General features: G+C 56.6%; 11 protein-coding genes across 11 annotated transcripts; 7 read left to right on the top strand and 4 right to left on the bottom strand.

Annotated features, from left to right (window-relative positions):
- Positions 1 to 590: 590 nt before the first annotated feature.
- Positions 591 to 2,063, top strand: MAM_00313 (uncharacterized protein; the record flags this gene model as incomplete). The annotated part of the gene is made up of 1 exon (XM_040819112.1): positions 591 to 2,063. The coding sequence occupies one exon, from the start codon at positions 591 to 593 to the stop codon at positions 2,061 to 2,063; it is 1,473 nt and encodes a 490-aa protein (XP_040682377.1).
- A 490-nt stretch (positions 2,064 to 2,553) lies between these two features.
- On the top strand, positions 2,554 to 3,711 carry MAM_00312 (Aminoglycoside phosphotransferase; the record flags this gene model as incomplete). Its single annotated transcript, XM_040819111.1, has 1 exon — positions 2,554 to 3,711. The coding sequence occupies one exon, from the start codon at positions 2,554 to 2,556 to the stop codon at positions 3,709 to 3,711; it is 1,158 nt and encodes a 385-aa protein (XP_040682376.1).
- A 402-nt stretch (positions 3,712 to 4,113) lies between these two features.
- MAM_00311 (uncharacterized protein) lies at positions 4,114 to 5,967 on the bottom strand (the record flags this gene model as incomplete). Its single annotated transcript, XM_040819110.1, has 1 exon — positions 4,114 to 5,967. The coding sequence occupies one exon, from the start codon at positions 5,965 to 5,967 to the stop codon at positions 4,114 to 4,116; it is 1,854 nt and encodes a 617-aa protein (XP_040682375.1).
- Positions 5,968 to 9,064: 3,097 nt separating this feature from the next.
- MAM_00310 (WD40 repeat-like-containing domain protein) lies at positions 9,065 to 10,477 on the top strand (the record flags this gene model as incomplete). The annotated part of the gene is made up of 2 exons (XM_040819109.1): positions 9,065 to 9,400; positions 9,500 to 10,477. The coding sequence occupies 2 exons, from the start codon at positions 9,065 to 9,067 to the stop codon at positions 10,475 to 10,477; spliced, it is 1,314 nt and encodes a 437-aa protein (XP_040682374.1).
- Positions 10,478 to 11,553: 1,076 nt separating this feature from the next.
- On the top strand, positions 11,554 to 15,285 carry MAM_00309 (LYR family protein; the record flags this gene model as incomplete). The annotated part of the gene is made up of 5 exons (XM_040819108.1): positions 11,554 to 11,873; positions 12,600 to 12,663; positions 12,723 to 12,771; positions 12,822 to 13,561; positions 13,621 to 15,285. The coding sequence occupies 5 exons, from the start codon at positions 11,554 to 11,556 to the stop codon at positions 15,283 to 15,285; spliced, it is 2,838 nt and encodes a 945-aa protein (XP_040682373.1).
- A 371-nt stretch (positions 15,286 to 15,656) lies between these two features.
- MAM_00308 (uncharacterized protein) lies at positions 15,657 to 16,766 on the bottom strand (the record flags this gene model as incomplete). The annotated part of the gene is made up of 1 exon (XM_040819107.1): positions 15,657 to 16,766. The coding sequence occupies one exon, from the start codon at positions 16,764 to 16,766 to the stop codon at positions 15,657 to 15,659; it is 1,110 nt and encodes a 369-aa protein (XP_040682372.1).
- A 1,233-nt stretch (positions 16,767 to 17,999) lies between these two features.
- Positions 18,000 to 20,986, top strand: MAM_00307 (uncharacterized protein; the record flags this gene model as incomplete). Its single annotated transcript, XM_040819106.1, has 2 exons — positions 18,000 to 20,867; positions 20,942 to 20,986. The coding sequence occupies 2 exons, from the start codon at positions 18,000 to 18,002 to the stop codon at positions 20,984 to 20,986; spliced, it is 2,913 nt and encodes a 970-aa protein (XP_040682371.1).
- Positions 20,987 to 21,151: 165 nt separating this feature from the next.
- On the bottom strand, positions 21,152 to 21,925 carry MAM_00306 (NAD(P)-binding domain protein; the record flags this gene model as incomplete). Its single annotated transcript, XM_040819105.1, has 1 exon — positions 21,152 to 21,925. The coding sequence occupies one exon, from the start codon at positions 21,923 to 21,925 to the stop codon at positions 21,152 to 21,154; it is 774 nt and encodes a 257-aa protein (XP_040682370.1).
- A 626-nt stretch (positions 21,926 to 22,551) lies between these two features.
- Positions 22,552 to 23,454, bottom strand: MAM_00305 (WW/Rsp5/WWP domain protein; the record flags this gene model as incomplete). The annotated part of the gene is made up of 2 exons (XM_040819104.1): positions 22,552 to 23,324; positions 23,394 to 23,454. The coding sequence occupies 2 exons, from the start codon at positions 23,452 to 23,454 to the stop codon at positions 22,552 to 22,554; spliced, it is 834 nt and encodes a 277-aa protein (XP_040682369.1).
- A 1,373-nt stretch (positions 23,455 to 24,827) lies between these two features.
- On the top strand, positions 24,828 to 26,361 carry MAM_00304 (metacaspase CasA; the record flags this gene model as incomplete). Its single annotated transcript, XM_040819103.1, has 4 exons — positions 24,828 to 25,536; positions 25,601 to 26,039; positions 26,108 to 26,277; positions 26,336 to 26,361. The coding sequence occupies 4 exons, from the start codon at positions 24,828 to 24,830 to the stop codon at positions 26,359 to 26,361; spliced, it is 1,344 nt and encodes a 447-aa protein (XP_040682368.1).
- Positions 26,362 to 27,189: 828 nt separating this feature from the next.
- MAM_00303 (alginate lyase) lies at positions 27,190 to 27,945 on the top strand (the record flags this gene model as incomplete). Its single annotated transcript, XM_040819102.1, has 1 exon — positions 27,190 to 27,945. The coding sequence occupies one exon, from the start codon at positions 27,190 to 27,192 to the stop codon at positions 27,943 to 27,945; it is 756 nt and encodes a 251-aa protein (XP_040682367.1).
- Between the last annotated feature and the right edge of the window lie 9 nt (positions 27,946 to 27,954).

The raw sequence follows: 27,954 nt of genomic DNA, 5'->3' as shown, positions 1-27,954 counted from the left end.
TCCCTTTTCTCCCATCTTTTTTTCCCCTCTTTTTGTTTCTTCTTCTCTCATGGCCCTAGCGTTGTCTCCCTTTGACTTTCGCTGCGCATCACTTCCGAGTCAGGTGGTTCGTCCTGGTGAATAGTTGACCGGCGGATGAGTCGCTTTGCATTTAAACGACACCGAAAAAAATGCGATTCAACTTTGGTAGATGTAGAGGTTATCGTCCGCTTCCTCAATATGAAGATGAACCCTTTTTGCCGAAAACCTTGCACGCGAATCGTCGCCACAAGACGAACAGGTTGAACAAATGCATCGTAGGTGGAACCGCTTTACTGGCGGTTGCTGGACTCGCAGCTCACCATCTGGTTGTAAGTTGCAACTGGGACTTGGTCACATCAAGGCAATATTGCTCTGCCTTGTTTCTTCTTTCTTCTTATCTTTTACTCAACAACCCACTGACATGACGTGAAAAATCATAGCCCTCAATTGCTTCCGTTGGATACAAGCAAACTGGGAGCGACAAAGTCCTCACAACGCAGCAACTCCAAGCGTTGCATCCCGGCAATCATTCCGTCTCAGTCGGTGGCGATCGCCGTCTTCGCATCTTCATGCCTGCCGACTCGCCTCACATCAACCTGTGCAAATCCGTCATGTCGGCGGTTGCCCTGGGCTATCCAGCACCAATCTTGTTGAACTGGAGGGGCGAGTTCAATCGTCCTGAATGGCACTTGGCCGGCAGCCACATTGCGAAACTCGAGAGCTTTTTATCCGTCATCGAGAACATACTCTCCCTGGCCGAGGGCGAAGATGGCGATGTCCACCAAGACGATGTGGCCCTTCTCGTCGATGCTTACGACGTTTGGTTCCAGCTGCCTCCCTCGGTGCTCATTCAACGGTACCACCAACTCAACCGCGAAGCCGACGAGCGAGTGCGGCGTCAGTGGGCCGATGCCCAAGGCCCTGAAGCAGATTTCCCTATCCAACCGCCCAAGCAGTCCATTGTTGTGACCACAGCCAAGGACTGCCACCCCAAGAGCGATTCGGGGTCCGATCCAAACTACTCGCACTGGCCCGAGTCGCCCATGCCCTCAGACATGTATGGCGATGGCACCGACCAGGTCCTCAGCATGCCCTTGGATCCAGCCAGGAAATTCAAAAAGATGCGACCGCGATGCATAAACAGCGGCATGGTCATGGGCACAATGGGCTCCCTACGCGACGCTCTTATTCGTGCCAAAGCCAAGGTCGAGATTGCCGCCCACCGGGGAAGACAGCTCTGGAGCGACCAAGCTCTTCTTGGCGAAGTAATCGGCGATCAGGAAATGTGGCGGGAATGGATGCGCAAACTCGGCACCGCTTGGAACGGGACCGCATCAGAAAACTACCTCTCTCATCTGCCGCCGGGCGTACGCAACATTGCCGAGGCCGCCATCAAGGGTCAACGGTTTGAATACGGCATTGGCCTGGACTACAACTTCACTACAATCCCGCCGACATGTTCTGCCGAGGAAGACGGCTACTTTGTCAAGCTCAACGACAAGGAGGCACTGGAAAGAGAATCAGCCAAAGCTGGTGTTCCCAACGGCGAGGTCCGCGTCCAAGGTGTGCCCGGCGAACTCGACCAGGCCGACGTCGGGCCGAAGCAGTTATCGAGCATCAAATGGGGAGAGTCATCTCTCTACACCGACTTTTTCTTTGGCGTCACGCCCGTGGGCATCCACCACAACGCCTACGTGAACAAGCTCAAGTCGAGCCGTCTCAAGGAGTGGTGGAGCAAGATGTGGTTCTACCCGCAACTTCGCACGCTGGTCGCACGAGCCCTCCTCCCGGCGGACTCGACAACCGCCATACGCCCACTCGCGAGAATACCGGCAGACAATGGGGGCCAGGTAACAAAGTACTGGACGCTCAAGTCGGATCTCCGCAACAAATTAGTCAAGGTCTTTGAACCAGCCTCTCTGGACGCCAAATCCGGCGGCTCCTTTACATCCATCGAATGGGAGGGCGTGTGTCAACGGGGTGGCCAAAAGCCCTGGCACGAGGAGCTGTTTGGCGACAAGAAAGGCCCGTGGCAGTTGTAGAAAGTTGCAGTAAAGTTGGGGGTGGGGGAAAGGGCATGGGGTTTAATTGGTTTTATGACGTTGCAAAAACAGCGAATTTTTCGCATTATACCCAGTTCCTCGCCATTTTTTGTACGTCATGGCGAGGATAGAATTTTGTCACGGACCGGACCGGCGTTAGGGAGCAGTCGGCACTGACGGAGGCATTGGTGAATAGATGACTCTTCTCACATTGCCCACGACAAGACGGCAGTCGCACGCGGGCAGGTCGGAGACGGGCGCACGCGCGGCAGTGCCCGTAATTTGGCGGTGCCGGTTGACGGCGGCTCCGGGCCTCCGCGCGCGCGCGTCTCGGCCGGCGCTGTGGATCCCCGTCACACAAAGAGGCAAGCCATGATGCATGCGAACCTCGACCGTCACTGGTGATCAGAGCATCAGTCGTCGCCTCTTTGCTCCGCCTTGTGTCTGCTGACGGTTGAATTCAGCAAATCCCCGCATCCTCCCCGCCGCCATGGCGCCCGGAAAGAGCCTCCCGCCGGCCATCGACCCGTCCCTCATCGCCACGCTCCTCACCTTCCTCGCCCTCCCACCGGCCAGGTCCATCACGCCGCTGCACGTCAACGCGGCCTTTCACAGGATCTATTTGATACACTATGCGTCGCCGCCGCCGGCAGCAGAGCTCGCCGACCTCTGGGCCTCGCCGGCCGGCACGAGGCTGGTGCTGCGCGTCTCGGGCCCGCACGTGCCGTACCTCAAGACCACAAACGAGGTGGCCATCATGACGTGGGTGCGCAGGAACACGCGCATCCCGGTCCCCCGCGTCGTGCGCTACGACAACACGCCCAACAACGTGCTCGGCCGCGAGTTCACCCTCCTCGAGGAGGCGCCCGGCCGCAGCGTCGACTCGGTCTACGCGCACCTCCCCGACGCCACCAAGGTCAGGCTCGTCAACGAGCTCATCGACGCGCTGGTCGAGCTGCGCGCCCACCCGTTCCGGCACGTCGGCGGCCTCCAGCTCGTCGGGGACGAGGTCCTGCCCGGCCCCCTGCTCGAGGACGCCTTCTGGTTCCGGCCCGGCATGGAGGCCGAGTTCGGCAGCGACGAGTCCGTCCAGACCCCCGGCCCCGTCGGGCCGTACTCGAGCCACGCCGACTTTGTCAGGGGCTACATTGGCGTCGTGGCGCACGCTGTCGCCGCCCACGACGCCCTCGCCTGGGCGCGCCACCTGCTGCCTCGCCTGGCTGGGCTCGTGGCCGCCCTGCCGCGCCTCGAGCTCGACACGGCTCTGGTCCTGGCCCACAAGGACCTGCACTTTGGCAACGTAATGGCCTCGCCTGACGGCCGTGTGACGGCCATTCTGGACTGGGAGTTTGCTGCCGTCGTGCCCGTCGTGCGCTGGGACCCCGTCTGCGCCTTCCTCTGGAACTGCGAGTATACCCAGGAGGGCCACGACGAAAAGTACCGCATGAGGGCCGTCTTTGAGCGCGAGCTGGAGAGGCGCGGCGTCGTCAAGTGGTGGCAGGCGACGAGTCCGGATATCGACGCCGTCTGGGACGTCGTCAGGTACATGAGAGCTATTGTCGAGCTGTGTCCGAGGGGCGGCAACATGGATCAGTGTAGGCTTTGGAGCCGGCAGGCTGCCGAGGCCCTGGCCAAGCTGGGTGTTTGATCTGGTGTGGACAACGAGGCGCCGGCGCCCATGAGCAGTAATAAAAATCTGGCAAGTGGAGGATGTCATATCATATATGGCATGACAACACAGACCGACGGAGTTTGGCCGAATGTGGGAAGCAGTGACTCGATATGCTCATCATTTATTCACCAAGACATTTCTGCTGCGCCGGGATTTAATTAATTTCAACCGTCTGGAAGACGTGTCATTTCTTATTTAAAAAAAAAATTTTCTCATCTTCAAGTCTCTTTCACAAGTACTCCTTTTTCCGCCGGGGTATCTGAATGCCACTTGCCAATTATGTCAGACTTACAAATGAAATAGCAAGACTTGTTACAAAGAATGGCGACGAATCCAAACGAGTGCAAACGACCAAGGAGCGCCGAGGAACCTGTGTGTTTATGACGCTTCCTCGACCACGCGGACAATTTCGCATAGGCATCTCATGAACAATGGATCTGCCTCTTCAGCCTCCACGTCTGCCAATCCATCTTCCTCGGCGCCATCTTCTGCCATGAGCTTGGCTGTAGCCACGAGTCTTGCGATGCACCGCAGCAGACCATTCTGTATTACCCGCAGGGCATTGTCCTGGCTACTGGGCATGCTACTGCTGCTTGTCATGATGCCTTCCTTGTTCCATTCGCCGAGGGGCGAGCTGACGGGCCTGGTGAATTGGCTCATTCTTGCCGCTGCTTCTGCGGACGCTGCGAGTCCAAGCAAGGATGCAGCCTTCTTGGGAATATCATCTTGCTGATGTTGGTCTCTTGAGCTCATCGAGTTCGCGCGCCCATTGCTCACAAGTGGCACGGGGTTGCGTGCAATTAGTGCCGATATGTAATTATACGACACGATATGAGCGTATAATGCATCGCAAATGTAGTCGGAACAGTGGTAGAATACATTTTTTATGGGAGCCCAGGGCTTCGGCGCGTCCACTTCCGACAAGGATGAATCTGCATTTTGGACATTGGAATACCTCGGCGTTGATTTCAAATTTGATGGATGCGGCCCTTTGTTGTAGTCGACCACTTTGCGCCAGAGTGATTTCCTTGATGCCTGCATAGACGCATCTCCGGATATGCTAGAAACTTCTGGCATGGGGTGTCGCATTTTCTTCGCGTAGCTGCGGATGGTCTCGACAGTCAGACTGGACGTCAGAAGCATCGTTTCCGGGAAGCATACCACCGACACGCGCAGTGTTTCGATAGCATCTGGTGGTAAAGGCACAGCTCTTGCGGCCTCATCGCTTTTGGATGCCCATGGATATGGCTGGAGGCTGCTGTTGAGCCATGACTGGACAGTCTGAAGAGGCTCTGGCAGTGTTGGCGGTCGAACCAAGTCTGCTTGGGGTTTGGTCGAGCCGCGATTTGCAACAGGGTGTAAATCTTCCTCATCAAACGCCGAGCAGGCGTTGCTGGCCGGTGACGTCGCCAGATTGATGGCTGGCTCGTGGGACAACTTCTTTACCAGCCGTGTAGGCAAGGATGAGTCTGCTGTACTAGTTCGAAGGGGTTGCATGCGCCGAAGTGTCTTCAAACCTTGACACTGGTCCGGACACGGCGTTTGAAGTGAACCACTCTTGAAAGTATCTGCTACAGACTCTTTTCTTGGCCCGTTCATGGTTCGTGGTCTCACTGGCATGTCCAGAGACTTGCCAGAGCGTTGCCGCCGCACATGCAGCCTCGGGAATTCGCCGCTAACAGAGTGTGATTTTTGGTGTGGGAGATTATGGCCAACGATCCAAAAGTTTGGCATGTTGATTTTTGAACCGCTCTCGGTGGCGGGAGAGCTCATCCCGGAGCAAGACTGTCTGGGAGGCCTTGGCGACAGCGATCCGACGTTATAGTCTTCTGTATTGCCGTCAGCATCATCTTCGCCGTCCGAGTCAGCCTCAATCCAACTGCCTTCATACTGATTATCGGCTGGGGGTGAGCTATTTCGTCTGCAGGCCAGGGACGCCAAGGAAGTTGCCGTCGTGACAACGGAACCGCGGGGGCGAAACTCGGGTGGTTCGGCGCCGTCTGAGCTGGAGTGACTCGTTGTGGGGGTCGATTCAGAAATGAGGTCGTCTTTTTCCGGAAGCTCTGCTTCTTGGTCGATAAATGATGCCGTAGATTCCCTTTCCTCAATGGGGTCAAGCGACTGGCCTCTCGCAGAGGCTGCTAAATATGGAGAATAGAAGGCGGTCCTGCTACCACGACTTCTTGCTCGCTCTTCAACGGAACTTGCAATTTGAGGAGCCCCAGCCGTCATTTTTTTCTGCGCAAATATAGCAGCCGAAAATTCCAAGTCTCTCGCAAGTACCTCGGGAAGGCAGTCGATCACACGATCACTCATGCCTTCGTCAGCCGGCGTAGGCTGACTGCCGCTCCAATCACTTGGGGAAGTGAGGGAAAGTGTAAGTGGAATTAGATCCTTCATGCTTGACACAGACCTTGTCCTCCCACTTGATGGCGAGGACCTCGATGTTGATGACGATTCACTGCCAGGAGTCGATGACCTTTGCGATTCACTTCCAATATCAAATATTTTTAAATCAAACAGAGACGTGAACGCCGATTTTTCACTGCCTGTTGTTTGCATCGAAAAAGGCAACACCTAGTGCGCAGACTGGAAAAAGTGTTGAATTTTGGGGGTCCGGGGCGTATTGTTATAGCAATAGTTGGGGATTCTCCCATACGATCAGAACAAACGTCCCATGCACAGACCAGGATGGGGTAAGACTGACATTAAGGAAGAAACAGATAGAGACAGAAAACAACAGATCATGCGTGAATGCCCTAGGGGTGGAACTGGATGTCGCGGCGAAGGGGGGGGCTGTTGGTTTTGATTCAGGCGAGACAACTGTGGCAACAATAATCAAAGATTGTCGCACTGTCTTTGCGAAGAATATTGATACTGAGGGGTATTTGAGGCATTATAGCACCCTCTATGACGCATCGTAGGGCGGCGACGAGGTCAAGCCGGCGTTGATGGTACTCTAGTGGCTGCGAGGCATCAAAGAAGCAAAACTGCATTCAAAAGCAAAGTTGCAGTTCTGGGTCAAGCGAGGCGACGCTACAAAACCCTTCAACATGTCAGCATCAAGGGAGACGTTGAATACGGCTCAAAAAAAGAAACGAGCAACAGCGTCTAGCCTACCGCACCGTCTCAAGCATATCAGTTGTAGGTTTCCACAATTCGTGCCAAAGGCGTCTGTGACGATGCTCGTACCGCAGTCTGTGACTTGAAAGTTGGAGAAAGTCCCAGTGAATAGACAGCCGTGAACCCTCCAACAGCTCTGTAAAGAGAGTCGAGTCTAATTAACAAAGCTGCGGTGCGCAATGCAAAAGCCACGGCACGTTTAATGAACATGCGGCAGAACAAATGACCTCGGAGACTCTGGACCTTGTCAATGACGGTGAGGCTGCATCACAAAGGCAAATCAACGACAATCAAGACACTCGTCAAAGCCACATCGAAGTGTCCCAAGCGAGCGGCGTTAAGACTCGTCAAAGCGGGAGGCATCCACAGGGCTGCCATGTGGCATGGAGCTCGACCAGCGATTGAACGCGCCATCAGAACCACCGTACTCAATACTTTGGAAGCCCCTGTATGAGCCACTGACCTGGGAATGATTTATCCTCGGAGCCGTCTTCGCACTGTCCCGTTGTGTTTTGGTGCAATTTGATGATTGTGCCAATCGCTTCTCTCGAGATCGGTCTGTCAGGTTGCAATCATTAGCGTTTCTGGCTGCCGTTCGTAGCTAGGTAGTAACTATGCAGTGGCTGACAAAAGGGGGCATTGCATTGAGCCAGTGACTTCCCGGAATATGATCGTGCGGGCACCCAAGGCCGGAGGCCAGCAAGCAGCGAGTGGTATCAAGTTATTAACCAAGACGCAGGGCGGAGATGCGAGGGCCTGAGACAGAAGCAAGGGGCTACTGATCGATTAGAGCCCTCCTAGCTAGGAAGAGGGTCAAAAAAAGCAACCATGATGATGAAAAAGGTGTAGTCGTGCCCAACGAAGTAGGCAACACTTGACGGCGGCTTGATTGACAAGTGGATAACGCAACGATGATTGTGGATAGCGGCTTGGCAGATGAAGGGATTTATTTTCGTACTCGACATTCCTCAGCAGGCGAGGGTCGAGTCGGAAACTAGCGGTTCAAGGTCAAATAATGTACAAATAGTATTATATGATCATTTCGGACATGGCAGCCCCAGGGTACGAATGTGCAGACGGTGGTGAGTTGTTTTGTCTAGACGTTTGAGCATCGCGGCTTACACCAGGCACTCGAGGCCACGTTGTCAAGCGGAAGTCGGCAAGTCGCACCTGCCCTGAGAATGGGATGAGCCGCGCCAGGACACGCGCATACACACGTGAGCAGGGCAGGCAGACAACGAGCGAGGCCAGCAAGCGAGGCCGTTCACCTACGAGGGCATTTGACAAATTATGCTCAGAATTGGCCGTCTTGTCAATATCCAATGAATTTCTCCACTATATATGCGTGTGTGAAGCAAGACAAAAGACAACTGCGAATGGCAAACTCGCAAGCACGATACCCGGTTCGAGCGCAGCAATCCGAGGTAACGGCCTCCCATTCGAGATGGAACTCGGGTCCTCCAGCAACGACGTCGCGTATACTGCAAGAAGCAAAACTCGTTTTCATCTTTTGAGCAAGTTCCTCTAGCAAGACAAAAAAGCATGGAGGAAAAAGCATTATGACGCCTCACTCATCACATTTGTCTCGACTTATGCTTCAATAGCTTGGCCCTCCCTGCCAGGATTGCGTTTCGTGGCGCCCTGTCGGCCTACAGTCTGTGGCGCACGATGCTTGCCTACCAATTAGTATAGCAGTAACTATACGCTAATATGCCATCGTTTGATGGCAGAGCACGCCATGGTCGGGTGCCTCCCACTGTATGGTACGGCGTGCTGCCGTGCGAGCATTGTGAAGATTCTCAAGCGCTCTATTTTGCTTCGTCGCTCCCAATCCACACACAAGCTGCAACAAGCTCTTGCTCGTGTGGGGCTCGCTCGTCCGCTGAGCATGGATTGGAGACTCATGATTTGACGGGGTTGCGAACGCATTCAATTCTTTCTTTTTTTTTTTGGTTGCTGCCGCCCAGAACCAAGAAGCCAGGGACGCCTTGCCTCCAGCATCTAGCCTCGCTCGCGGCTTGGACTGTGGCATTTCAATAATTGGTTTTGTACCTTTTTTTTATGCACAGTCCGGGGTTTTTGATTGTCTGTGTTTGGTTCTCTTGGCTTCCGCTCGACGCGCTGCACCTCCGACCTCGAGGCTAGTGCTGGCCCTACATCAAAGAAACGCGACACCAATTCACCTCGCGGGCCGGCACATACAATCATGTTGTCTGAGGAGATAATTTCCTCTGTCTGCGGGTCGCCAATTGCTGCCAACACGGCGGTTTCAAGGGATGTCGGCATATATTGCCACTCACTAACGCCCTCTTGGGCAGTCAAGGCTACTTTCAAGAAGAGTTCGGCGCCTCCTCACTGCATCGCCGTCAATGATACGCACATATTCGCTGCTCAGGATCAAAAGGCGCATGTGCATGTCTACTCCCGGCTGCGTGGCAACCAAGAAACCTTGGCAGCCTTTCCCGAGCGAATTCGTAGTCTGGCGCTTGCCGGCAACGTCCTCATCTTGGGCACAGCTGAGGGACGACTCATACTGTGGGAGGTGAGTAGTATCTGGTTTTCCTTTTCATCGTAACAATCCTTGGCAGCCTGCCACATCGCCTTGCGATTCTAAAATTCCTTTCTCTGACCGACGAGACAGATTTCCACTGGCAGGCAAGTTACTACACCGCCTTGCCATGTCCAAGCGGTTACTTGTCTAGCCGTCACCCCATATCATCTGCTTTCGGCATCAGACGACTCCAACATCCATGTTTGGTCTTTGCCTCGCCTTCTTGAGTATGGTACCGACGCAGGACATGAGCCGGACTTGACCCTGTCCAACCATCGCGGCGCCGTCACAGACTTGCTTGTCGGACCAAGTACCAATGCTGAAACAAGCTTTTGTGTATCTACAAGCACTGACAAGACATGTATCCTGTGGAACTACCAAACAGGCCAAGTGCTTCGAACCCTCTTATTCCCGTCTCCGCCACTTTGTGCTTCGCTAGATGCCTCTGCTCGAGCTCTATTTGCCTGCGCTGAAGACGGAGGACTGTACCTTGTTGAGCTATTTGGAGACAAGCCACTGCTTGGATCTCGGAGCGCCGAGCTTGCCTCGATCGTTGTTCAAGTAAATGCTCCTCTGGGAGTCTCGGATGCCGCGGACGGTCCCGCATCTTGCATTTGTTTGAGCCTTGATGGTACGTCGATATTGACTGGACATGACAGGGGCAAAATTCTCCGGTGGAGTCTCGTTGACAACTCCCATCCAACCGAACTGGCGAATCTTAACGCTTCTGTTACAAATCTTGTTCCTGTGCCACTACTAGCAGCGAGGCAATTTTGCAAAGTTGTAAACGTTATAAAACCAAATCAGGGTCAGCGACAGTACTCTATCACGGCTCAGCTGGACGGATCCTTGGAAGAAAAGAGCCGTTTCAGCCACATGCTCAACTCAACGGGCTTGCCTGTCGATGCAGTTGAGGACGCTACAGCTTCGATCTTTGATTCCAACGTGAGCACCAAGGAAGACACCAGGTTGTTTAAAGAAAATGAAGAGTTGAAAGCTATAATAGAAGCGCAAAAGGAGCTCCAAACAGCTACGATGCAGCATCGTGGTGTCGCAAAGACATCGTGAATTGTCCATGGACTGTCACCTACATACAGAAGGCATCGAAAAGGCGTCATCCTAGAACTTGAGGGTGGCTGGGGCAGCGATGATAACTACAGCCAACGTCATGGAGTAGCCGCTATGGTGTGTCCTGCCGTCAGTGCCAAAAACAGAGTGGAGGATCATCCGAGATTCACGATTTGGGCGCAAGTGTACCAGAATGAAGCCAGCCACAGTGCCTCATGAAGGCTCAAACAGCCGTGTGTCTCAGTGAACTGCAAATAGCCGCCACCAGGATAGTGGACAAGCCGGGATAGGGCAAGGAACTTAAAGAAGCTGGCGGCCGACCGTCCGTTAGTTAGATGATGTCGGCATTGCATGCGACAAGTAGACATGATACCCGCCACTCGACAGCGCAGGAGCTTTGTCCGTGAAACGCATGACTATGACCGAGTCGTTCTTGTGCTATTCAAAGTCTCGACACTAACTTTCTAAGACATTATCGCGTTTGAGAACAATGATACGGGACAAGCTCTTCTCCATCACCATGTTCGTGAGACGATGACGAATACTCAACTGGACGAATGCTCCTGTGGAGTCGGGCGCGTGGCGACGCCAATAGTCTGCCAGTCAAGAGCACGGCAATTTTCGGTGATAATCGGGCTCGGACAATTCTCCACCCGAACGAAGCGCGCACGTCTAGCCAGACGACACTTCGATCCCTCCAAGCCGGCTAATTTCTTCCTTGTCAACGACATCAAAATCACCATTCCACGATGTCGCTCGTTGGTAGTTTGAAGGGTGACATGCCACAACAAGTTCGATCTCTTGTGAGTGGTTCCAAATTCCGCAAATCGGCATACCAGATGCGAATCTCGAGAAAGCCCGTCACATGGGCCTTGCAGTCGATTTCCCGACCATCTGGCATTTTTACGCACGCAACATAGGGTGCAAGTCTGCGCTCGATCAACGTAGCTCTCAGGCAGGGGCTAACTCAGCATTTCGCATAGTATCGTCAATTATTACGGCAGGGCGAGCAGTTCTCAGCATACAACTTCCGAGAGTACGCAAGGCGCCGAACGAGAGATGCTTTCCGAGAAAACATGTCCGTACAAGACCCGCGCAAGGTGCAGGAATTGGTACAAAAGGGATTGAGGGAGCTTCAAGCGATGAAGGTATTTAGTGATGCTATGCGGCAATGTCCGGCGTTGAGGGTTGGCTTTGGCTTGATACTGATTGTTGTGCCTCGACAGCGACAAACCGTCATTGGGCAATTCTACCAGCTGGATCGACTAGTCGTTGAAGGGGGTATCTCGGTACGCAGTCACCCTGACGCCGCGGCCCAGTGCACAGTCGAGGCTGATATTTGGCAGGGCAAGGATACCGCCAAGGACGGCCAGGTGGTTAGGCAGAAGGAACAAGGGTAAGCGCCGCCTCCCCCTCCCCTTTTTTTTTCCTCAAACGAGGCTGCGTTTCTGCAAGAATCACGAGTGCTGAATATCTTGTAGCTGGAATTGAGATGGACGACGAGGACGCTTCAGTGAATATGGCATGGAGCTTGTATAGTATGGCGGCGAATAATGATTGTACATTGAGAATACAACGGATACCTTGGCTTGAGCATCTTTCCTATTCTGGGGCAGGAGTCACTTGAGATTTGGAGGGACAAACTTGGAGACAACAAAAGCACAGCCCAACCATGATTAGTTATTGCAATATTGTCAAGTTGTTCTGCTGTCTTGTTAATGCCAGCGGCGCGGCAAAACGGCTGGTCAAGTATCGGCCTTGACTGCAACAGGACGCGGCACGACTGCAGATCTGTCAACATTGACGGATTGCTTGAGCTTTCAAATAGCAAGAGCCCAATTAATCTCATCAATCTTCAAGTATGGCAAAGTTTTATCGCGCTATTCGGGCCACCTCGTGGCACTGTTGGACTCCTGCTGCATGAGAATGGAGGATCCCGTGCTTATGTCATCAACACCGGGCCTCGTAATTGGCCTCGTCGCGCCCAGCGTCAGCCAAACTCTAACAGACCACCCATCAAACAGGCGAACTTGTACCCGGTCGGCGCATCGCATTAACAACGGCCTGTGTTGTCTCCGGCAGTCATCAGCATAAGCAGACTGCAGCTTACGCATACAACCAGGCGAGAACTCGTCTTCAAGGTCTGCTGCCGAGCAGTTCATGTCTGCTCAGCAATGGCGCCAGGAGTTCGTACTACCCATGTGCGAGTGTCGACTTGCCACCTTGAGCTAACCTGCCATTTTAGACAAGACGCGCCAATCGAAGCGGTTACGCCGAGCACGATGACTTTGAAGGTTTGCTTTGACACGGATATCGAATTGAGCATTTCCTAATGGCATTCTAGGACTTCCTGTGCGACAATGGCGGCAGGAATGGGTCAATGTAGCGCCGCCCCTCCCACAAGAGCCTCTTCAACAAAACGACGTCTGGGCCATCGAACTGCTCCACGGCATGCCCAAAGACTCGGCGTTGCTGGCACCACATAGCCAGGAGCTTCTTCGCGCAGCGAGATCCGGTCAATTGTATAAGCGACCTGCGCCCGCCGAGGAAGAAGAGGCTGAAGCTGAGGTTGCCCAGGCCGCAGAGAAGAATGAGAAGAAGGAAGAGGAAACCACCGTCAAGGGGTTTTCCATTAAACTGTGGAAGCAGATTCCGCGAAACAGCGAAGGGTCGGGCTTGTCTTACCTGGCTAAACGGAGAAAGGGCACGGTTACGATTGCAAGCAAGACCGTCGAAGACAGAGCTACAGGGCCGACTATCACGAGGGCGACTGTGCGAAGAATAGATGCGGCGGGCAACCCGTATACGGAGGAAGTGACACTTGCCGAAGGTCAACAGGTAGTTGGAGAGATCATTTCCACGCGTGTTGAGACAGCTTCAGCCCCAGCCGCAGAGGCATTTGTCACTCCTGTGCCACCTTTGAGACGACGACCGCCACCGCCAAAGAGGAAGTCCAAGGCCGGCCCTGGGCGAGGAAAGAAGAAGATTAAGAATCCCCTTCCCGGCGAAGGCCAGCCTTTGGGTGTCGCTTCAGCTGGAGGTGGTGCGGCGACTTCTGTCAGGATTGAGGGCCAAGGAGAAAATGTGAGAATCCCTATGATGTACGTGCGCAGCATTTTTGGACACTAATTATGGTGTGGTAGGGAATCAATCAAGAAGGCGTCAGTACGTCTAATCCCGACAGCGAAATGGCGGATGCCGACGAGGATGATGAGGACGAGGAGGTAGATGATGGTGAGGATGGAGAAGACGAAGACCAAGAAGACGGTGATCACCAGGGCGACAATACCGACGACTCGAAGATTCAAGACGAAGAAATGACAGATATTCTGGAAGAACTCAAGCCTCCGAGCTCAAGCAAGCCAGCTGTTGACGCTACGGATGACATGACGCAGGCGGAAGTAGTGCCACCCAGTCCCCTCACCCTGGCGCCGCCTCTTGTCAGTCTTGCGACCAGCTCGCCAAAGCCCGAGGGTAGTCCATTGAAGAATGTGATGCTGCAGTCGCCTACTGAAGTTCAGGGGGAGCAGGCGCTCCCTCCAGCTGTTAGCGCTGCGCGGGCATTCGTGCCGGAGCCTACATCAATGCCGAACATCGCTCGCCCGCCCAGCCTAGAACTGGATCAGAGCCGCATGGCTGACGTCGAGTCCAAGGTGGAATCCATGATTGCCGAGCCACCCTCGACAGCTGCGGGAGATGAGGAGACGGCCCTGGCGCGTGTGGATATACCCATGGGTGAAGCACCGACTGAAGCAAGTCCCAAGATGGATGTGCTCACTCAGCAGGGACGAGCGGAAGAAAGGCTCGAGGCCGCATCGCTGCCGAAGATACCTAGCCCTGAGGTCTCGTTGACAAAAGAAGCCTTGCTGCCGCCCCCGCCCGAGCAGGTAGGCAACATCTCCAGCCCAAAGGCAGACGACGGTCAAGATAGAGCCTCAGACAGCGAAGAAAGAAGCAGAGCAAGCCATCACTCTGAGCTCGCTTTTGTTTCCGAGCGCCCACCCTTACAGCCCCACGATTCCATGATGACGGAAGACACCATCAAACCTGAAGATTCTGCGTCTGTAAGGTTCCCGCTTACAGAGTCTGGAGCTCCGTCAGAGGTTGGGACTGCATCTGTAGAAGATACAAAAGATGCGGCAGTGCGAGCATCGGAGCCAACAGAAGAGCAGCAAAAGGAGAACTGGCCGCCAAAGGACGTTTCTGCTCTTGCAGAGACCAAGGAGGACACGCCGCCCTTGGTCAATGCTCATCCAGAGCTAGAGAGATCAGCAGAACCGGAGGCGTCGAGGGAAAATATGTCCAAGGAAGCTGCTTCTCCCAGGCCAGATGCGATTGTCACCGAGACTTCCCATCCCGAAGTCTCGCTTCCCGTATCCGAGCCGGAATTGGTCTCTCAAGCTACAAAACCTACGCCACCCGCCCCAATGCCAGAGGTCTCTCAGAATGAACCCGAGTTGGCGCCTAAAGCGCCTGACGAGACGTCGCCCGGGGAAGCAACCGCTCAGGAAGCAGACACTCCCATGAGAGAACCCAAGGCGGAGCAGGGAGCTTTGGAACAAATGGAGCCAGTCAAGGAAGAGGCCAAGGACGAAGTCAAATACGAGCCTATGCAAGAGCCAACAATTGAACCAGCACCGGAGCCAAAACCCGTCGACGACGTTTCAGCGCAAGGTCCAAAAGTGCCTTCTCCCCCCGCGACTGAGCCAGCCGCGGCAGACACAACTCGGGACCCTCAGCGCGCAGAAGCGGAAGCAGAAGCAGAAGAGAAAAAGGTGGACCAGCCAGCGGATGCGCAGCTTATTTAGTTGCTTGCGGTTGACATGAGGTATATTCTACACGCTTGTTTGCCGGGCGTCATCAGAATCAAGGGCTTTGAGCAGGTTACTCTGGAGGCGTTGCCGGTTTTGGGAATAGAAGATGTGGTATTTGTCCTGGGTTTTTGTTTTCGGATTTTTTTCTTGTTCCCCTGTCAGGCGACGACTCAGATCGCGAATAGGGGTATATATAGATGCGTTGATGTTTCTTTTCTTGGATTTGTCTATTGTACAATAGGGCCTGTAAAAGCGGCACCGATGCGCTCCCTCCCTCCTATCCTTTCTGTTTCAGTCGTGACGGGCTCCGGCTCGTGTCGTGTCTGCCATGTCATGAGCATGGTCCCGACGGCGTATTCCGCAAATCAAGAGGCAGCCACGGCTGCGTGGCCCTCCGACAAGTCGTCTGGCAAAGAGCCAAACAGCTTCCCGCCGCCGTCGACGACGCCGTGCTCAGCATCCCCGGCCGCCGCCAACGCCGTCTGCTCCAGTCTCGCAGTCCTCCCGTGCATGTGCAGTCCCCTCGCGTGGGCATTGCTCAGCCCGAGCAGGGCGGCGCTCGAGACCAGCAGCGCCATGAGGACCATGGCTCCCGCCTGCGTCTGGTTCCCGCTGAAGGCCGCGACCAGGTACACCAGCAGCTTGGCCGCGGCCTCGAGGTAGCTCTCGGCGACGGTCTGCTGCCTCAACCAGACCTGCGTCGTCATGGCACGGATGTCGGAGCCGAGGCCGCGGAGGAGGACGCGCGACCCGTCGTCCCCCAGGTGGATTGCGTACTCGGCGTCGCGGTCGCTGCCCACGCCCAGCTCGCCGTCGACGGGCGGGGGAGACGGCCGCGAGCGCTGCTTGATGGAGTATATGTTGAGGATGCGCGATGCCATGAGGGCCACGATGAAGGACAGCCCCCACCAGTCGGATAGCAGCACCATGAGCGTGCTCGCCGCGACGGTCAGCACCGGGCTCAGCAGGTAGAAGACGTGGCTGAGGCAGTCGACTTCCATCGTGTCGGCGTGGGCTGGTCCCTTTCGCCGCGTGGCAAGAAGACTGCTCAGGGCGCGAGCGAGCCCTTGGGTCTGTTGGCTCTTGGCGACGCCGACGTTTAGTGTCAGACTGCCGCTGGGGCTGGGCGATGCTTCCTGCCACAGCCGCCGGAGGTACTGGACCATGGCGGCGTTGTGGACGGAGTAGACCGTGGCCTCGCTCTCGCCGGGGGCCGGGGACTGGAGCACGGCGGAGAGGAGAGGGTCTCTGGTGCGGGAGAGTGCATCGACGGCTTGCTGGTACTGCAGGCCCGGGGCGAGGACGAGGGCGTCGAGCCATGAGGAGCCGCCGGTGATGACGGTCCTCTGGGCCACCGTGTGGAGGTCTGCGAGGGCGAGGAGCCCGGCCGCCGAGAGGGAGAGGTTCGGGATGGGCGTGGACGACAAGGCAGATGCCAGGGGCCTGGCTTGGGGGAAAGAGCGGTGTTCATCCATCGGGTCTCTGTCTCCTTCCTACGCTGGGGCTCGAAGGTGGTGATGGGACGGCAGCACGGCGAGGAGGCTGGCTGTTTTGCTTTGTTTTATGGCATGGACCGGCGTGCTCGGTATGGAGGCAGCGGGCGGGCGCTCGGAGCCATGCGGGAGCGTCACTTGTTGACCCAAGAGGGAAATGTGTAGCCGCCGGACCCGGCGTGAGGCTCACATGGTGGGCGATGCCGTGTTGATGTTGTGTGAGGTCTAGATTGGTGTCGTGACCTCGTCAAGTTGCTGTGCGTTTGTTTAGCAACTTGGACGGCTGCGACGTCATGACGGGAGTGGCGTGTGAGACACTTTTGGCGTGGGCGTCGAGTGCCGCCAAGTTGCTGTCAAGCTGGTGCTTGGTATTTTATATTTATGAAAAGTCACACTTGACTTGGTTGGCCGGCAATAATGACAACGAACATGTCAGGACTCGGAGGGAAAGGGGCCGGTTCCTGTTGCTCCAAGGCAACTTACATCTTACACGGAGTCTCTCGGAGCAACCCGACGCCTGCATCGTGGCCCGTGGGTCAGACGTGGTACGCCTTACGGCTCATTCGTACGTGGTAAATGACCCCCTGCGGTGTCTTGTGATACACGTAGTTACTGCATGCGTGTTTCCCTTTGTTGTGCTGTTGGGGCCCACGGAGTCGATGTAACACAACGTCACGTTGACCGATTCCCGAGGTCAGTTTTGCGGGCCGGGAATAGAACAACTCGGTGCGGGCTTTGTTGGTGCTACAGGACGATTCAAGGCTAAAAATGACAGTGCCGACCTGGTTTATTCGACTCACAAATGGGCGCACTATTTGACTTTTTCTGGGCTCTCCGTGTCTGTCTTATGTTCTTTGGGAAAAAATGAGGGAAAAAGGAACAAGGTGCCTCTGGCAGAGAAGAGACATCTTTTCTTTTCACCCGAGCGCGGGCACAGCTTCATAGATGCTCCCGCGGTACAAACCATTATTGGGATAAAGCACTTGAGGTTTCATTGCTGTCTTTTTTTTCTTTCTCTTCTTTTTGCCGCAGAGCCATCTCAACCCCAGATAAATATCGCCAACTCTTGCTTCCTGCGCAGTCTGACGTTGGGGGCTACCCTACACAGCTTGTGCTGACTCAGCAATAGCTCCCGGCCATGCGACGCCAATCTGCCGCCAGCTTGGGACGGAGCTCAAGCAAGCACGACGTCGCCGTCCACCGCTCATTACCGACATGCGGCGCACTCTCCAATCGGCCATATTGCTGGGCCTGTCGTCGCTCGCAGGCGCAGTCTTCCAGGATGAAGTCGGCGACATCGACTTCCACTACTCCCTCGTCGGCCTGCCCCAGGTCGAGACTACCTTCTTCCACCGACCACGCAAGGACGACAAGGCCAGCTTGCTCTACACCCTCGGCGACGTGGGCGTCGTTGGCGCCATCAATCCCAGCAACGGCGAGTTGGTATGGCGTCAGCACATCAGTGATGGAATTGCCAACGGGGGCGGCCATCTCAGAGCTCCCGAAGGCGAGAATTGGGTCGCGTCGGCTCACGGATCCAAGGTCCAAGCCTGGAATGCTCTGACCGGCCGAAATATCTGGACCACGGAATTCAAGGGCGTCGTCAAGGACCTCGAAATCCTGGAATTGACCGAAACCCCGAGAAAAGACGTCCTCGTTTTGTTCGACGAGGACGGCGTGACGGTCCTCCGACGGTTACACGGCGCCATCGGCTCAGTCGTGTGGGAGTTCCGCGAGACGAGCAAGGACCTGCCCGTCCAGGTTTCCACAAACATAGCCAACATCTATCTGCTCAGTCTGCACGGCTCGCCCGGCTCCTACAGCCTCAAGGTCACCGCTTTGGACACGGCCGCTGGCACCCGGCTTGATCACTGGTCGGTCGGCAACAAGTGTGACATCCACGGCCCTGAACAGGTCATGTTCGTTGGCGCCAACTCGGCGGCACCCATTGCCGCCTGGGCAAGCAGGGACCTCGCCAAGCTTAGTTTCAATGTGCTGGGCATGAAGAATAAGCAGGAATTTGCTCTCCCCGACGGAACCGAGTCTCTTCGCGTCCATGCCCCCCATCTCCTCCAGTCCCTACCTCACTTCTTGCTGCACATTCGCACCAGGAACGGCCACAAGGCCCAGGTCTACCATACCGATCTCAAGAGCGGACACGTCTCCAGGGCATATGAACTGCCACATGTCGAAGGTCCTGGGGCGTTTTCCACCAGCTCGGATGCTGCCAATGTCTACTTCACTCGCATCACCGCCGATGAAATCTCCATTGTATCCTCCGAGTCCCATGGCCTCCTTGCCCGCTGGCCGTGCAAGTCCACGGACGGCCACGTCGCTGTCCACGCGGTGTCTGAAGTCATTAAGAAGGCCGGTGGAAAGGAGTTTGCCATTCGCTCTGCAGCCGTTACCGATGGAGACGACTGGGTTCTCACCAAGAACGGCCAGATCGACTGGACTCGCCCCGAGGGCCTCTCCGGCGCCGTCGCGGCTGTCTGGGCTGAAATCCCCGAGGCAGAGAGACTGGCCCAAGTGCTGGCCGAGGAGGCGCATGCCAATCCTGTTACGGCCTATCTTCACCGCGTGAACAGGCATGTTACCGACTTGGCTCATCTCCCTGCTTATCTTGCTGGCCTCCCTCAGCGCATCCTCGATGGCGTCTTTGGCGCCGATCTCAGCGGCCACAGGGATGGGCCGCATCGCGATACGTTTGGATTCAGCAAGCTTGTCGTCGTGGCCACGAGCCGAGGTCGCTTCTACGGTCTCGATACTGGCCACCATGGCCAGATGTTGTGGTCGCGGGCTGTTTTCAACGTGTCCCCCGGCGAATCGCTCGTCATCAGGGGCATCGCGACCAAGGATGCCGAGGGCGTGGTGACAGTTGTAGGATCAAACGGCGAGTATGCCACCATCGAGTCCGCCACCGGCAAGATTCTGAAAGTCCAACAGGCGGGGTCTTTCACCAAAGTTGCTTCCACTGCCGTCATTGACGATGGAGCTAGCCGTTGGCTGCTTCCGCTTGGCGCAAACGGACTTCCCGTCCCAACCATGCCCCTCGGAACCCTGCCCAATGATACCGTTGTCCTCCGCGATGGCAGTCTCGGGGTGAAAGGCGTCAAGTTTATTGCCAAAGGTGGAGAAGTCATCAAGGATGATATTTGGCACTTCCACGTCAGCAAGGGCCAAAGGATAGTCGACATCGCCACCCGGCCCAGCCACGATCCCATTTCCTCCATTGGCCGTGTTCTCGGAGATCGCAAGGTGGCGTACAAGTATTTAAACCCCAACACCATTGTGGTGGCCGCCATCGAAGAGGCAACGAACACCCTGTCGGTTCACTTGTTGGATATTATTTCCGGCCAACTTCTCGCATCCCAGGTCTACAACGGCGTGGACAGCACCAAGAGCCCATGCTGCGCCATGGCGGAAAATTGGTATGCCTGCACTTTTTTCGGCGACTACGCCGTCGACGATGGTGCCGACCGAAGAATCAAGGGGTTCCACGTCGCCGTCTCGGATCTGTACGAATCGCCCGAACCCAATGACCGTGGTCCGCTCGGGGACGCCGCAGAGTTCTCCTCTCTCAACCCGGTCGACGCCCCTACCGGCGTTCCTCTGCCTCACGTGGTCTCGCAAGCGTACGTCTTCTCTGAGCGGCTAACGTCTCTGTCTGTCACCCAGACCCGGCAGGGAATCACTAGCCGCCAGCTCCTCGCGTACCTGCCGGACAGCAACAGCATCCTCGCGGTGCCAAGACACGTGATTGATCCTCGCCGTCCGGTCGACCGGGATCCTACCTCGGCCGAGATGGAAGCAGAGGCCTTGACAAGGTACACTCCGCAATTCGAGATTGACGGACGGGGCATCGTCTCACACGAGCTGGACGTGCTCGGGGTGCGAGAGATTCTCGCAACGCCGGCCGCCGTCGAGAGCACCAGCTTGCTCTTCGCCTATGGTGTGGACATTTTTGGAACGCGCGCTGCCCCCAGCGGCGTGTTTGACATTTTGGGCAAGGGCTTCAACAAGGTGACCTTGGTGGGCACGGTTTTGGCACTGTTTGCCGGCGTGATTTTCCTGGCACCCGTGGTATGTCTGACGCTACGATTCCGTCACGACGGCGTGGCACAGCAAGTCCAGCAAGCTAACGAATGTGCGTGTAGGTTCGGAGAAAACAAATCGACCGAAGATGGGAGGCGTTCTTGTGAAACTGACAAGAGGCAAAAAAGAAAGAAGGAAAGAAAGAAAGAAGGCCAGAACAATGCCCAGCCGATGTAAAAAAGACACGCAGAGTCTCCGTGCTAGCATGATGGCGGGAGCCTAATATACATAATTCGAATCCTGCCCAGATGTGCCAAGGTGCCAACCGTACACTACGCCTCGGGCCAGTTGCCGTTGATGACGATGCAGCTCCCGTTCGCACTCCGCGCGGTGTCCTTGTCGCTCAGAAACAGCGCATACCGAGCCACATGATCTGTCGGGACAGGCCGCATGTCCGGCTGCGTCTGATGCATCCGCCCCAGCCCGCCGTCGTGGAGACCGCCGGCAAACGCGTCCCGGATGTTGGTCTCCTCCATGTAGCCCAGCAGCAGGGCGACGGCGTAGATGCCCCTGTCGCCGTACGAGCTGGCCGTGTTCCTGGTGAGGCCGACGAGCCCATGCTTGGACGCGACGTAGGCGACGCCGCCCGAGAGCCCCTTGAAGGATGCGTTGGAGCCGACGTTGACGACGAGCCCGCCGGGCGGCTGCTGCCGCTCCATCTGCGCCACGGCGTGCTTGGTGACGAGGAACGGGCCGGTGAGGTTGACGGCCAGGACGGCGTCCCACGTGGCCTTGCTGCAGGCGGTTGCGGGCTCGAACCTGTCCATGACGGCGGCGTTGTTGACCACTACGTCGAGGCGGCTGAATTCCCGGACGGCCGCCGCCACGAGCCGCGAGACCGACGGCTCGTCCGCCACGTCGGCCTCGACCACGAGGACCTTGTCTGGGTGGGGAGCGGCGAATTCCCGCCGCGCGCTCGCGAGCCGCGCCTCGTTGACGTCGCTGATGATGATGCTGGCGCCTGCGTCGAGGTATGTTCTCGCCAGTTGCTGGCCCAGGCCGCCGCCGGCGCCGGTGATGAGGACGACCTTGCCATGCAGTGCCATTTCACTCCTTTGTGTCGGGTGCGCACGACGGGCGGGAGAGAGGATGGGATTGTGCGGCGCGGTCCTGGGCGGGCTCGCGTGCTACGTACTTGTACAGGCAGCTCGCTGCCTTGTTGGAGGCGCGGCGCTGCGCTGCGCTGTGATTGTTTCGTCCCACGCGCTTGGCGGTGACACTGGCGATGGGTCGGTGGATGGACCCCCGTTTCGTATTCGCATCGGGAAGCGCGGCGCCGAGTACGAACCAGCTTGCCAAAGGCCCCCTGGACAGCGTGCTGGGCTACTTTTGTTCGTTTGATGCTTGTCCATTAGAAGAGACGGCCCGAGCCCGAGCCATACGCTACTCAGCTGGTGTGTACGCATGCCGGTCCTGATTTGGGAAAGGAACAAGATTCCACAGCCTTTCGATATTCAACAGTGTCAACAATCTACACGACCCGGCGTCTCACAGACACGATGCGGGCGACAGACTAGGGGTCAAAGGACATGCTGTCATTGTACGCTTTCCCTTCAACTGGATTGTACTGGTTCCGTCTGAATTCTGACCTGATACAAGCTTGTCCATGGTTTGGTCGTCAAGAGGTCAGTGGCTGGCATCACGTATGCTGCACAGCCAGAGCATGAAGCCCTCAGTCGTCATAATACTCATCGCACTCCTCTGCGTATTCCTCCTCGGCTTCATACAGCTCCTCTCGAGCCTCCTCCAGCTCTTCTCTCTCACTGCTGCTAGCACTGGAGCTAGCAGCATCCTCCAGTGCCTGCTGGTACTTTGCACGAGCGTCGTGGACGTCCGCCCGAGCCTCGTCCAGAGACTCCCGGTCGCTGTCAAAGCGGTCTGCGACGTACATTGCCGGAGGGGGCTGGTCGTAGGCGACGTATTCCGTGTTGTAGATGTTGGTCACAGACGGTCCTGCTGCTGAGGCGGCGGCGGAAGCAGCGTATGGCTGATGATTGCGTCTCTCGTCATCGCTGCTGTCGCTGTCACTATCGTGGAGGGCGTGGTGCAGAACAGCTCCGCCAATGGCGCCAGCGGCAAGACCACCAGCAGCGCCAAGGATCAGGCCTCCCGTGCCGCTTCCTTTCTTTTCGTACTTGTCACCCTTGGTCTGTCCTTGACCATCCCCATTGTAAGCTCCTCCGCTTGGAGGAAGATCGCTGGGAGGACCGTAACCTCCCTGAGCGGAAGGGCTCTGCATCGGTGGTGGATTGTACCCGGGTGCTTGCCACTGGGTCCTGCCCGTCCCCTCCTCTACATAGTACCAGCGTTGATGCTGCTGGTCAAAGTAGGGGGTCCATCCCCGAGGCAGTGGTGGCTTGTCGGATGGTGGTTGGTAGGCAGGCTGCGGAGGCGCAGGACCACCTTGGTTTGCGCTGTACTGGCCATGGCCTCCATAGTTGTCACCTGCTATTTAATCCACGGTAAGTAAGGTGAGTGGCAGCAACACTTGCGTGCGTCGAGGAATAGACAAACCAGGAGGCGGACCACCAAATCCCATATCCCCGAACTGGCTGGTCACGCCTTGGACCGACATTGTCAACGGCGCGTCGTGCAAACAATGTCGACTTAGCACCACGCCCGAGGCAGAAAATAAATGAAGGGGGGTGAAAAAGTCAGAGCTGACCGAAGGGACGCAGGATCCAGGGAAACAGATCAAGAGTGTTAACTCATGTCCTCAACCCCCCTGTTGGATCCCTCCCAGACTGCGTGGTCAGTCTTGGTTGGAAGACTTTTTGGACGAGGGGTCAGCCATGCTGGTCCTGCTGCAGCTCTCATAAACGGGCCGCTCCATCGGTTATCATGACGGCGGCGGAAACCAGTTGACGGCTTCCACGGCTGCGTGGTGTCGGCTGCTCCTCTCCTGAATCAGCATCCAACATTTTCTTGTCAGATCCACTGGGCAAGCGCAGCCTTGGAACAAAGATGAGGTGGCACCTCCTGGGGCATGGGAGCAGTCGGCGGTTAAGTCTGGTGGCTGGTCGCAGTGCAGTGGAAAGGCAGACAAAGAGAATGAGCTGGGTGAGCATCGGACGACGACGATTTGTCGGCTGCGGCAACTCGCAAGGCAGCAGCCCATCTGGGCAGAGCAAGCAAGGACTGATCGCGGAGCGACGTACCCGTTGCTAGGTACGTAGTACTTCCGTCCAGGTACCCCGTAGGTGGGCACCTCTGGTGTTGTGGACTCGTGGTCACGTACGGAGTACATCCGGAGCACTCCGTACCGCCAAGTCCTCGGGAGCGCGCCTTCCCTGCCTTTGATCCCGCGCCGTGCGTGCACACGCTCGGCTGGTTGGCACGGTGTGGACGGGGCTGTGCAGCGCTTTCCCCAAGACACTGCTGCAACTCGATGTGTGGATCTGGTGGGTGGGGGCGGGGCAACCACCTGCTGCCGCTGCTGCTGCCGCCATCCGCGTCGCTTCGCTGTCAACTCGGGGGCATCGTCATGTCACCTGCTTGCATCCACCAACTTCTTCTGGCTTCCCTTAACCGCGAGACCCCGTGAGCATTGCCTTCTCTTCCTCCTCCCTGCGCCGGCCCCCCGGTGTCTGCGTCTGCGTCTGCGTCTGCGTCTGCGTCTGCGTCTTCGTCTTCGCCCGGCCTGCTGCTCACGTCGTCGTCTGTCGACATCTAAACACTCATTCGGCTGTCATCCTGGACCTCGCCGCGCCCGCGCCCACACTTCAACAACTCGTTCGCGCGGCGCCAGTCAGGCTTCAAACTCGACGGCGCACCTTGCAAACCCCATCTACTCGTTGCTGTAGGCCTTGACAATCTTCCCTCGTATCGCCTAGATCCACTCGAGTCTTTTCGGCGCTTCACTACGCCTTCGAGCACTTGACGTCGCCGCGCATTCTCCTTCCGTCCCTTTTCTCAACCACGCACGCGCACATACATCGCAAACGCAGCATGTCTGGTTATCCCGGTCGAGGCCATTACGGTGCCGCGCAGCATCACGGTGGTGGAGGGGGCTTCCCTCCTGGCCAAGGTCCTGGCTACGGCTACGGCTACGGCAACTACGGCGGCCCCCCTCAAGGCCCTCCTCAGGGTAATTATGGTCCTCCGCAGGGACAGTACAATTCACCGCCTCCTGGAAATTACGGTCCGCCTCAGGGAAACTACGGTCCTCCGCCTCCGGGCCCGCGTCCGCCGTCCGGTCCCTACGGCCATAGCCCCCAGCCTCAGTATGCTCGGCCTCCGCCCGCCGATCCACCACCGCCGGGCTACGATGCTTACGGCTATCCCATGCAAGGAGGCAACTATGCCTACCGCGCGCAGGCCGGCCCTCCTCCTCCCACGGCTCCCCAGCAGTTTGGCCACGGTGCTCCTCAAGGCTACACATTCCAGTACTCCAACTGTACTGGTCGTCGAAAGGCCTTGTTGATCGGAATCAACTACTTTGGGCAAAAGGGAGAGCTCCGCGGGTGTATCAACGACGTCCATAATGTGTCGAATTTCTTGGTCGAAAGATATGGATACAAGCGGGAGGACATGGTCATTTTGACCGATGATCAACAGAACCCCGTTATGCGACCTACAAAGGCCAACATGACTCGCGCCATGGGATGGCTTGTCAAGGATGCTCGCCCCAACGACGCCCTGTTCTTCCACTACTCTGGTGAGTCTGAATGCATGTCTCGTGTTGTTTGTTTCCTTTGAGCGCTTACAGTGGCCCATATCAGGCCACGGTGGTCAGACCGAGGATCTCGATGGTGACGAAGACGATGGCTTTGACGAGGTCATTTACCCCGTCGACCATCAGCAAGCCGGACACATTGTTGATGACGAAATTCACTTCCGCCTGGTCAAACCCCTCCAACCAGGTGTTCGTCTGACGGCCATTTTTGACTCTTGCCACTCGGCCACCGCAATGGACTTGCCGTACGTTTATTCCACCAAGGGCGTATTGAAGGAGCCCAACCTTGCCAAGGAAGCTGGCCAGGGTCTTCTTAGTGCGCTGGGATCCTACGCGCGTGGCGACATGGCGGGCGTCGCAAGCACCGTCTTTGGCTTTGCAAAGTCGGCGTTCAAGGGGGATGATGCATACAACAAGACCAAGGACACTCGCACATCGCCTGCTGATGTCATCATGTGGTCGGGAAGCAAGGATGACCAGACATCGTGAGTGCACGACGAAACCGAATTGTGAGCCGCCATGGTCATGACAGGTATTGACCCATATGTCGCAGTGCCGATGCCACAATCGCCAACCAGGCGACAGGAGCCATGTCCTGGGCTTTCATTACCGCCCTGAAACAGAATCCCAGGCAGAGTTACGTGGAACTTCTGAACAGCATTCGCGATGTCCTGGCGTCAAAGTACACTCAGAAGCCCCAGCTGTCATGCAGCCACCCACTGGGTACGTTGACCTCGGGCGATTCGTCGCCCCTCGGATGGTAATACTCACACTGTTGCAGATACGAACTTGCTTTTCGTCATGTAAACTTGGTTCCACGAATCCCTTGTAGAGGTGAGGCTTGGAATTTGAGTTGCATGCGCATAATGCAGCGCTGCAGGATGTCATGAGCGGAGGAAGGCATGTCGAACACACCAAGAACTGTACTGGCTCACATTTTAGGGAATGCTGAATGAAAAGTTGTGCCACTGATCAACTCACTCGAAATCGAAACGGGGGATAGCTTGAGTACAGGATCGACAAGCCATGGGTGTTGGTGGGTGGATTCCAGACGGGCGATGCTTTCTAGATAGATAATGTACCTGTTCAAAACCACGAACAAGCCTGGATCGGTCGGTAGTGATGAGGGTAATCTGCAGTGTGGTATCATTGGGAGACGTAGGAACTGAGTTCCTTTTTAGATTCTGACCTAACCCCTGTCTGGGTGCCCCAACATGGACGAACTACCAAGGACAAGATGTCGAAGTGCTGCAGCGTGATGGGTGCGCTCTCGTAAGACGCACAGCGGCGACGATGTTTCATGACGTGCGGGATTCCATTTTCCCACCAAGGAGCAGTGCCGAATCTCCAAAGCCACCAGTGACTCAGCTTACAGTCGTGATTCATCATCCATCCACTCTCCCACGTATAGAACTCGTTTCAGCATGGGAGATGCTTCTGTCAGTCCAGATCACCACTGAGGATGTATATATCTAGACATGCCTCAAGCCTTGTGTAACTGAGATTCTTTACATGTTATATGAAAAAGTCCATCGTCTTGACTCTTGATCATCACAGCCAGCCCAATCCACCGCAGCTTCACATCGCCAAAATACACCTCGCCCCAAACAATCTCCCATCTCTCAGTCCGCCGCAATGCACCTCTCACCCGGCGCCATCGCCATCGCCATCGCCACCACGTCCCTCTTGCTCACCCACGCCGACGCCGCCGCCGTTCCGGCAACTCGGGACGCCCGCGCAACCTGCGGCGGCGGCGACTTGGACCTGTCCAAGTGGAAGCTGCAGCTTCCCACGGGCACCAGGGGCCACCCGACGGAAATCTCGTCCTCGAACCTCTGCAGCGGCTACTCCAGCGAATTCTTCTACATGAGGGGCGACGCCCTCGTCATGGAGGTGCCCGGCGGCCCATCGTCCGGCAAATGCGTCACCACGCCCAACAGCCAGCACTGCCGTACCGAGCTGCGCGAGACCAGGCCGGCCTCGTGGGACCCCAGGGCCAAGACGAACCGTCTGGTTGCCGACCTCAGGGTCACTCGGAACGACGGCGAGATCTGCATCGGCCAGATCCACATTGACGATTCCGTCTCGTCCAAGCCCGTCGCGGAGCTGTACTACAACTCCGCCGGCGACCTGGCCGTGGGCGTCAACACGTGCCGGACCTGCGGGCAGAAGCGTACCCCCGTCGACCACGTGCCCAGGGGTCGGCGGTTCACGTACGAGCTCCGCTACGAGGGCAACAGGCTCTCCGTCGGCATCGACGGCAGGGCCTTCAAGACGCTGAGCACGTACGACTTGGATGCTCCCAGGAGCTACTTCAAGGCCGGCAACTACAACCAGGGGGATGTTCCCACGTCGGTTCAGTTCTACAGGATCCAGACAAGTCATTCCTGAGACCCGCCT

Source organism: Metarhizium album (assembly GCF_000804445.1).
Source record: "Metarhizium album ARSEF 1941 chromosome Unknown scaffold_1, whole genome shotgun sequence".
NCBI lineage: Eukaryota > Fungi > Ascomycota > Sordariomycetes > Hypocreales > Clavicipitaceae > Metarhizium > Metarhizium album.
Note: the sequence above shows the minus strand (reverse complement) of the source record. Positions and strands in the feature narration are given on the sequence as shown.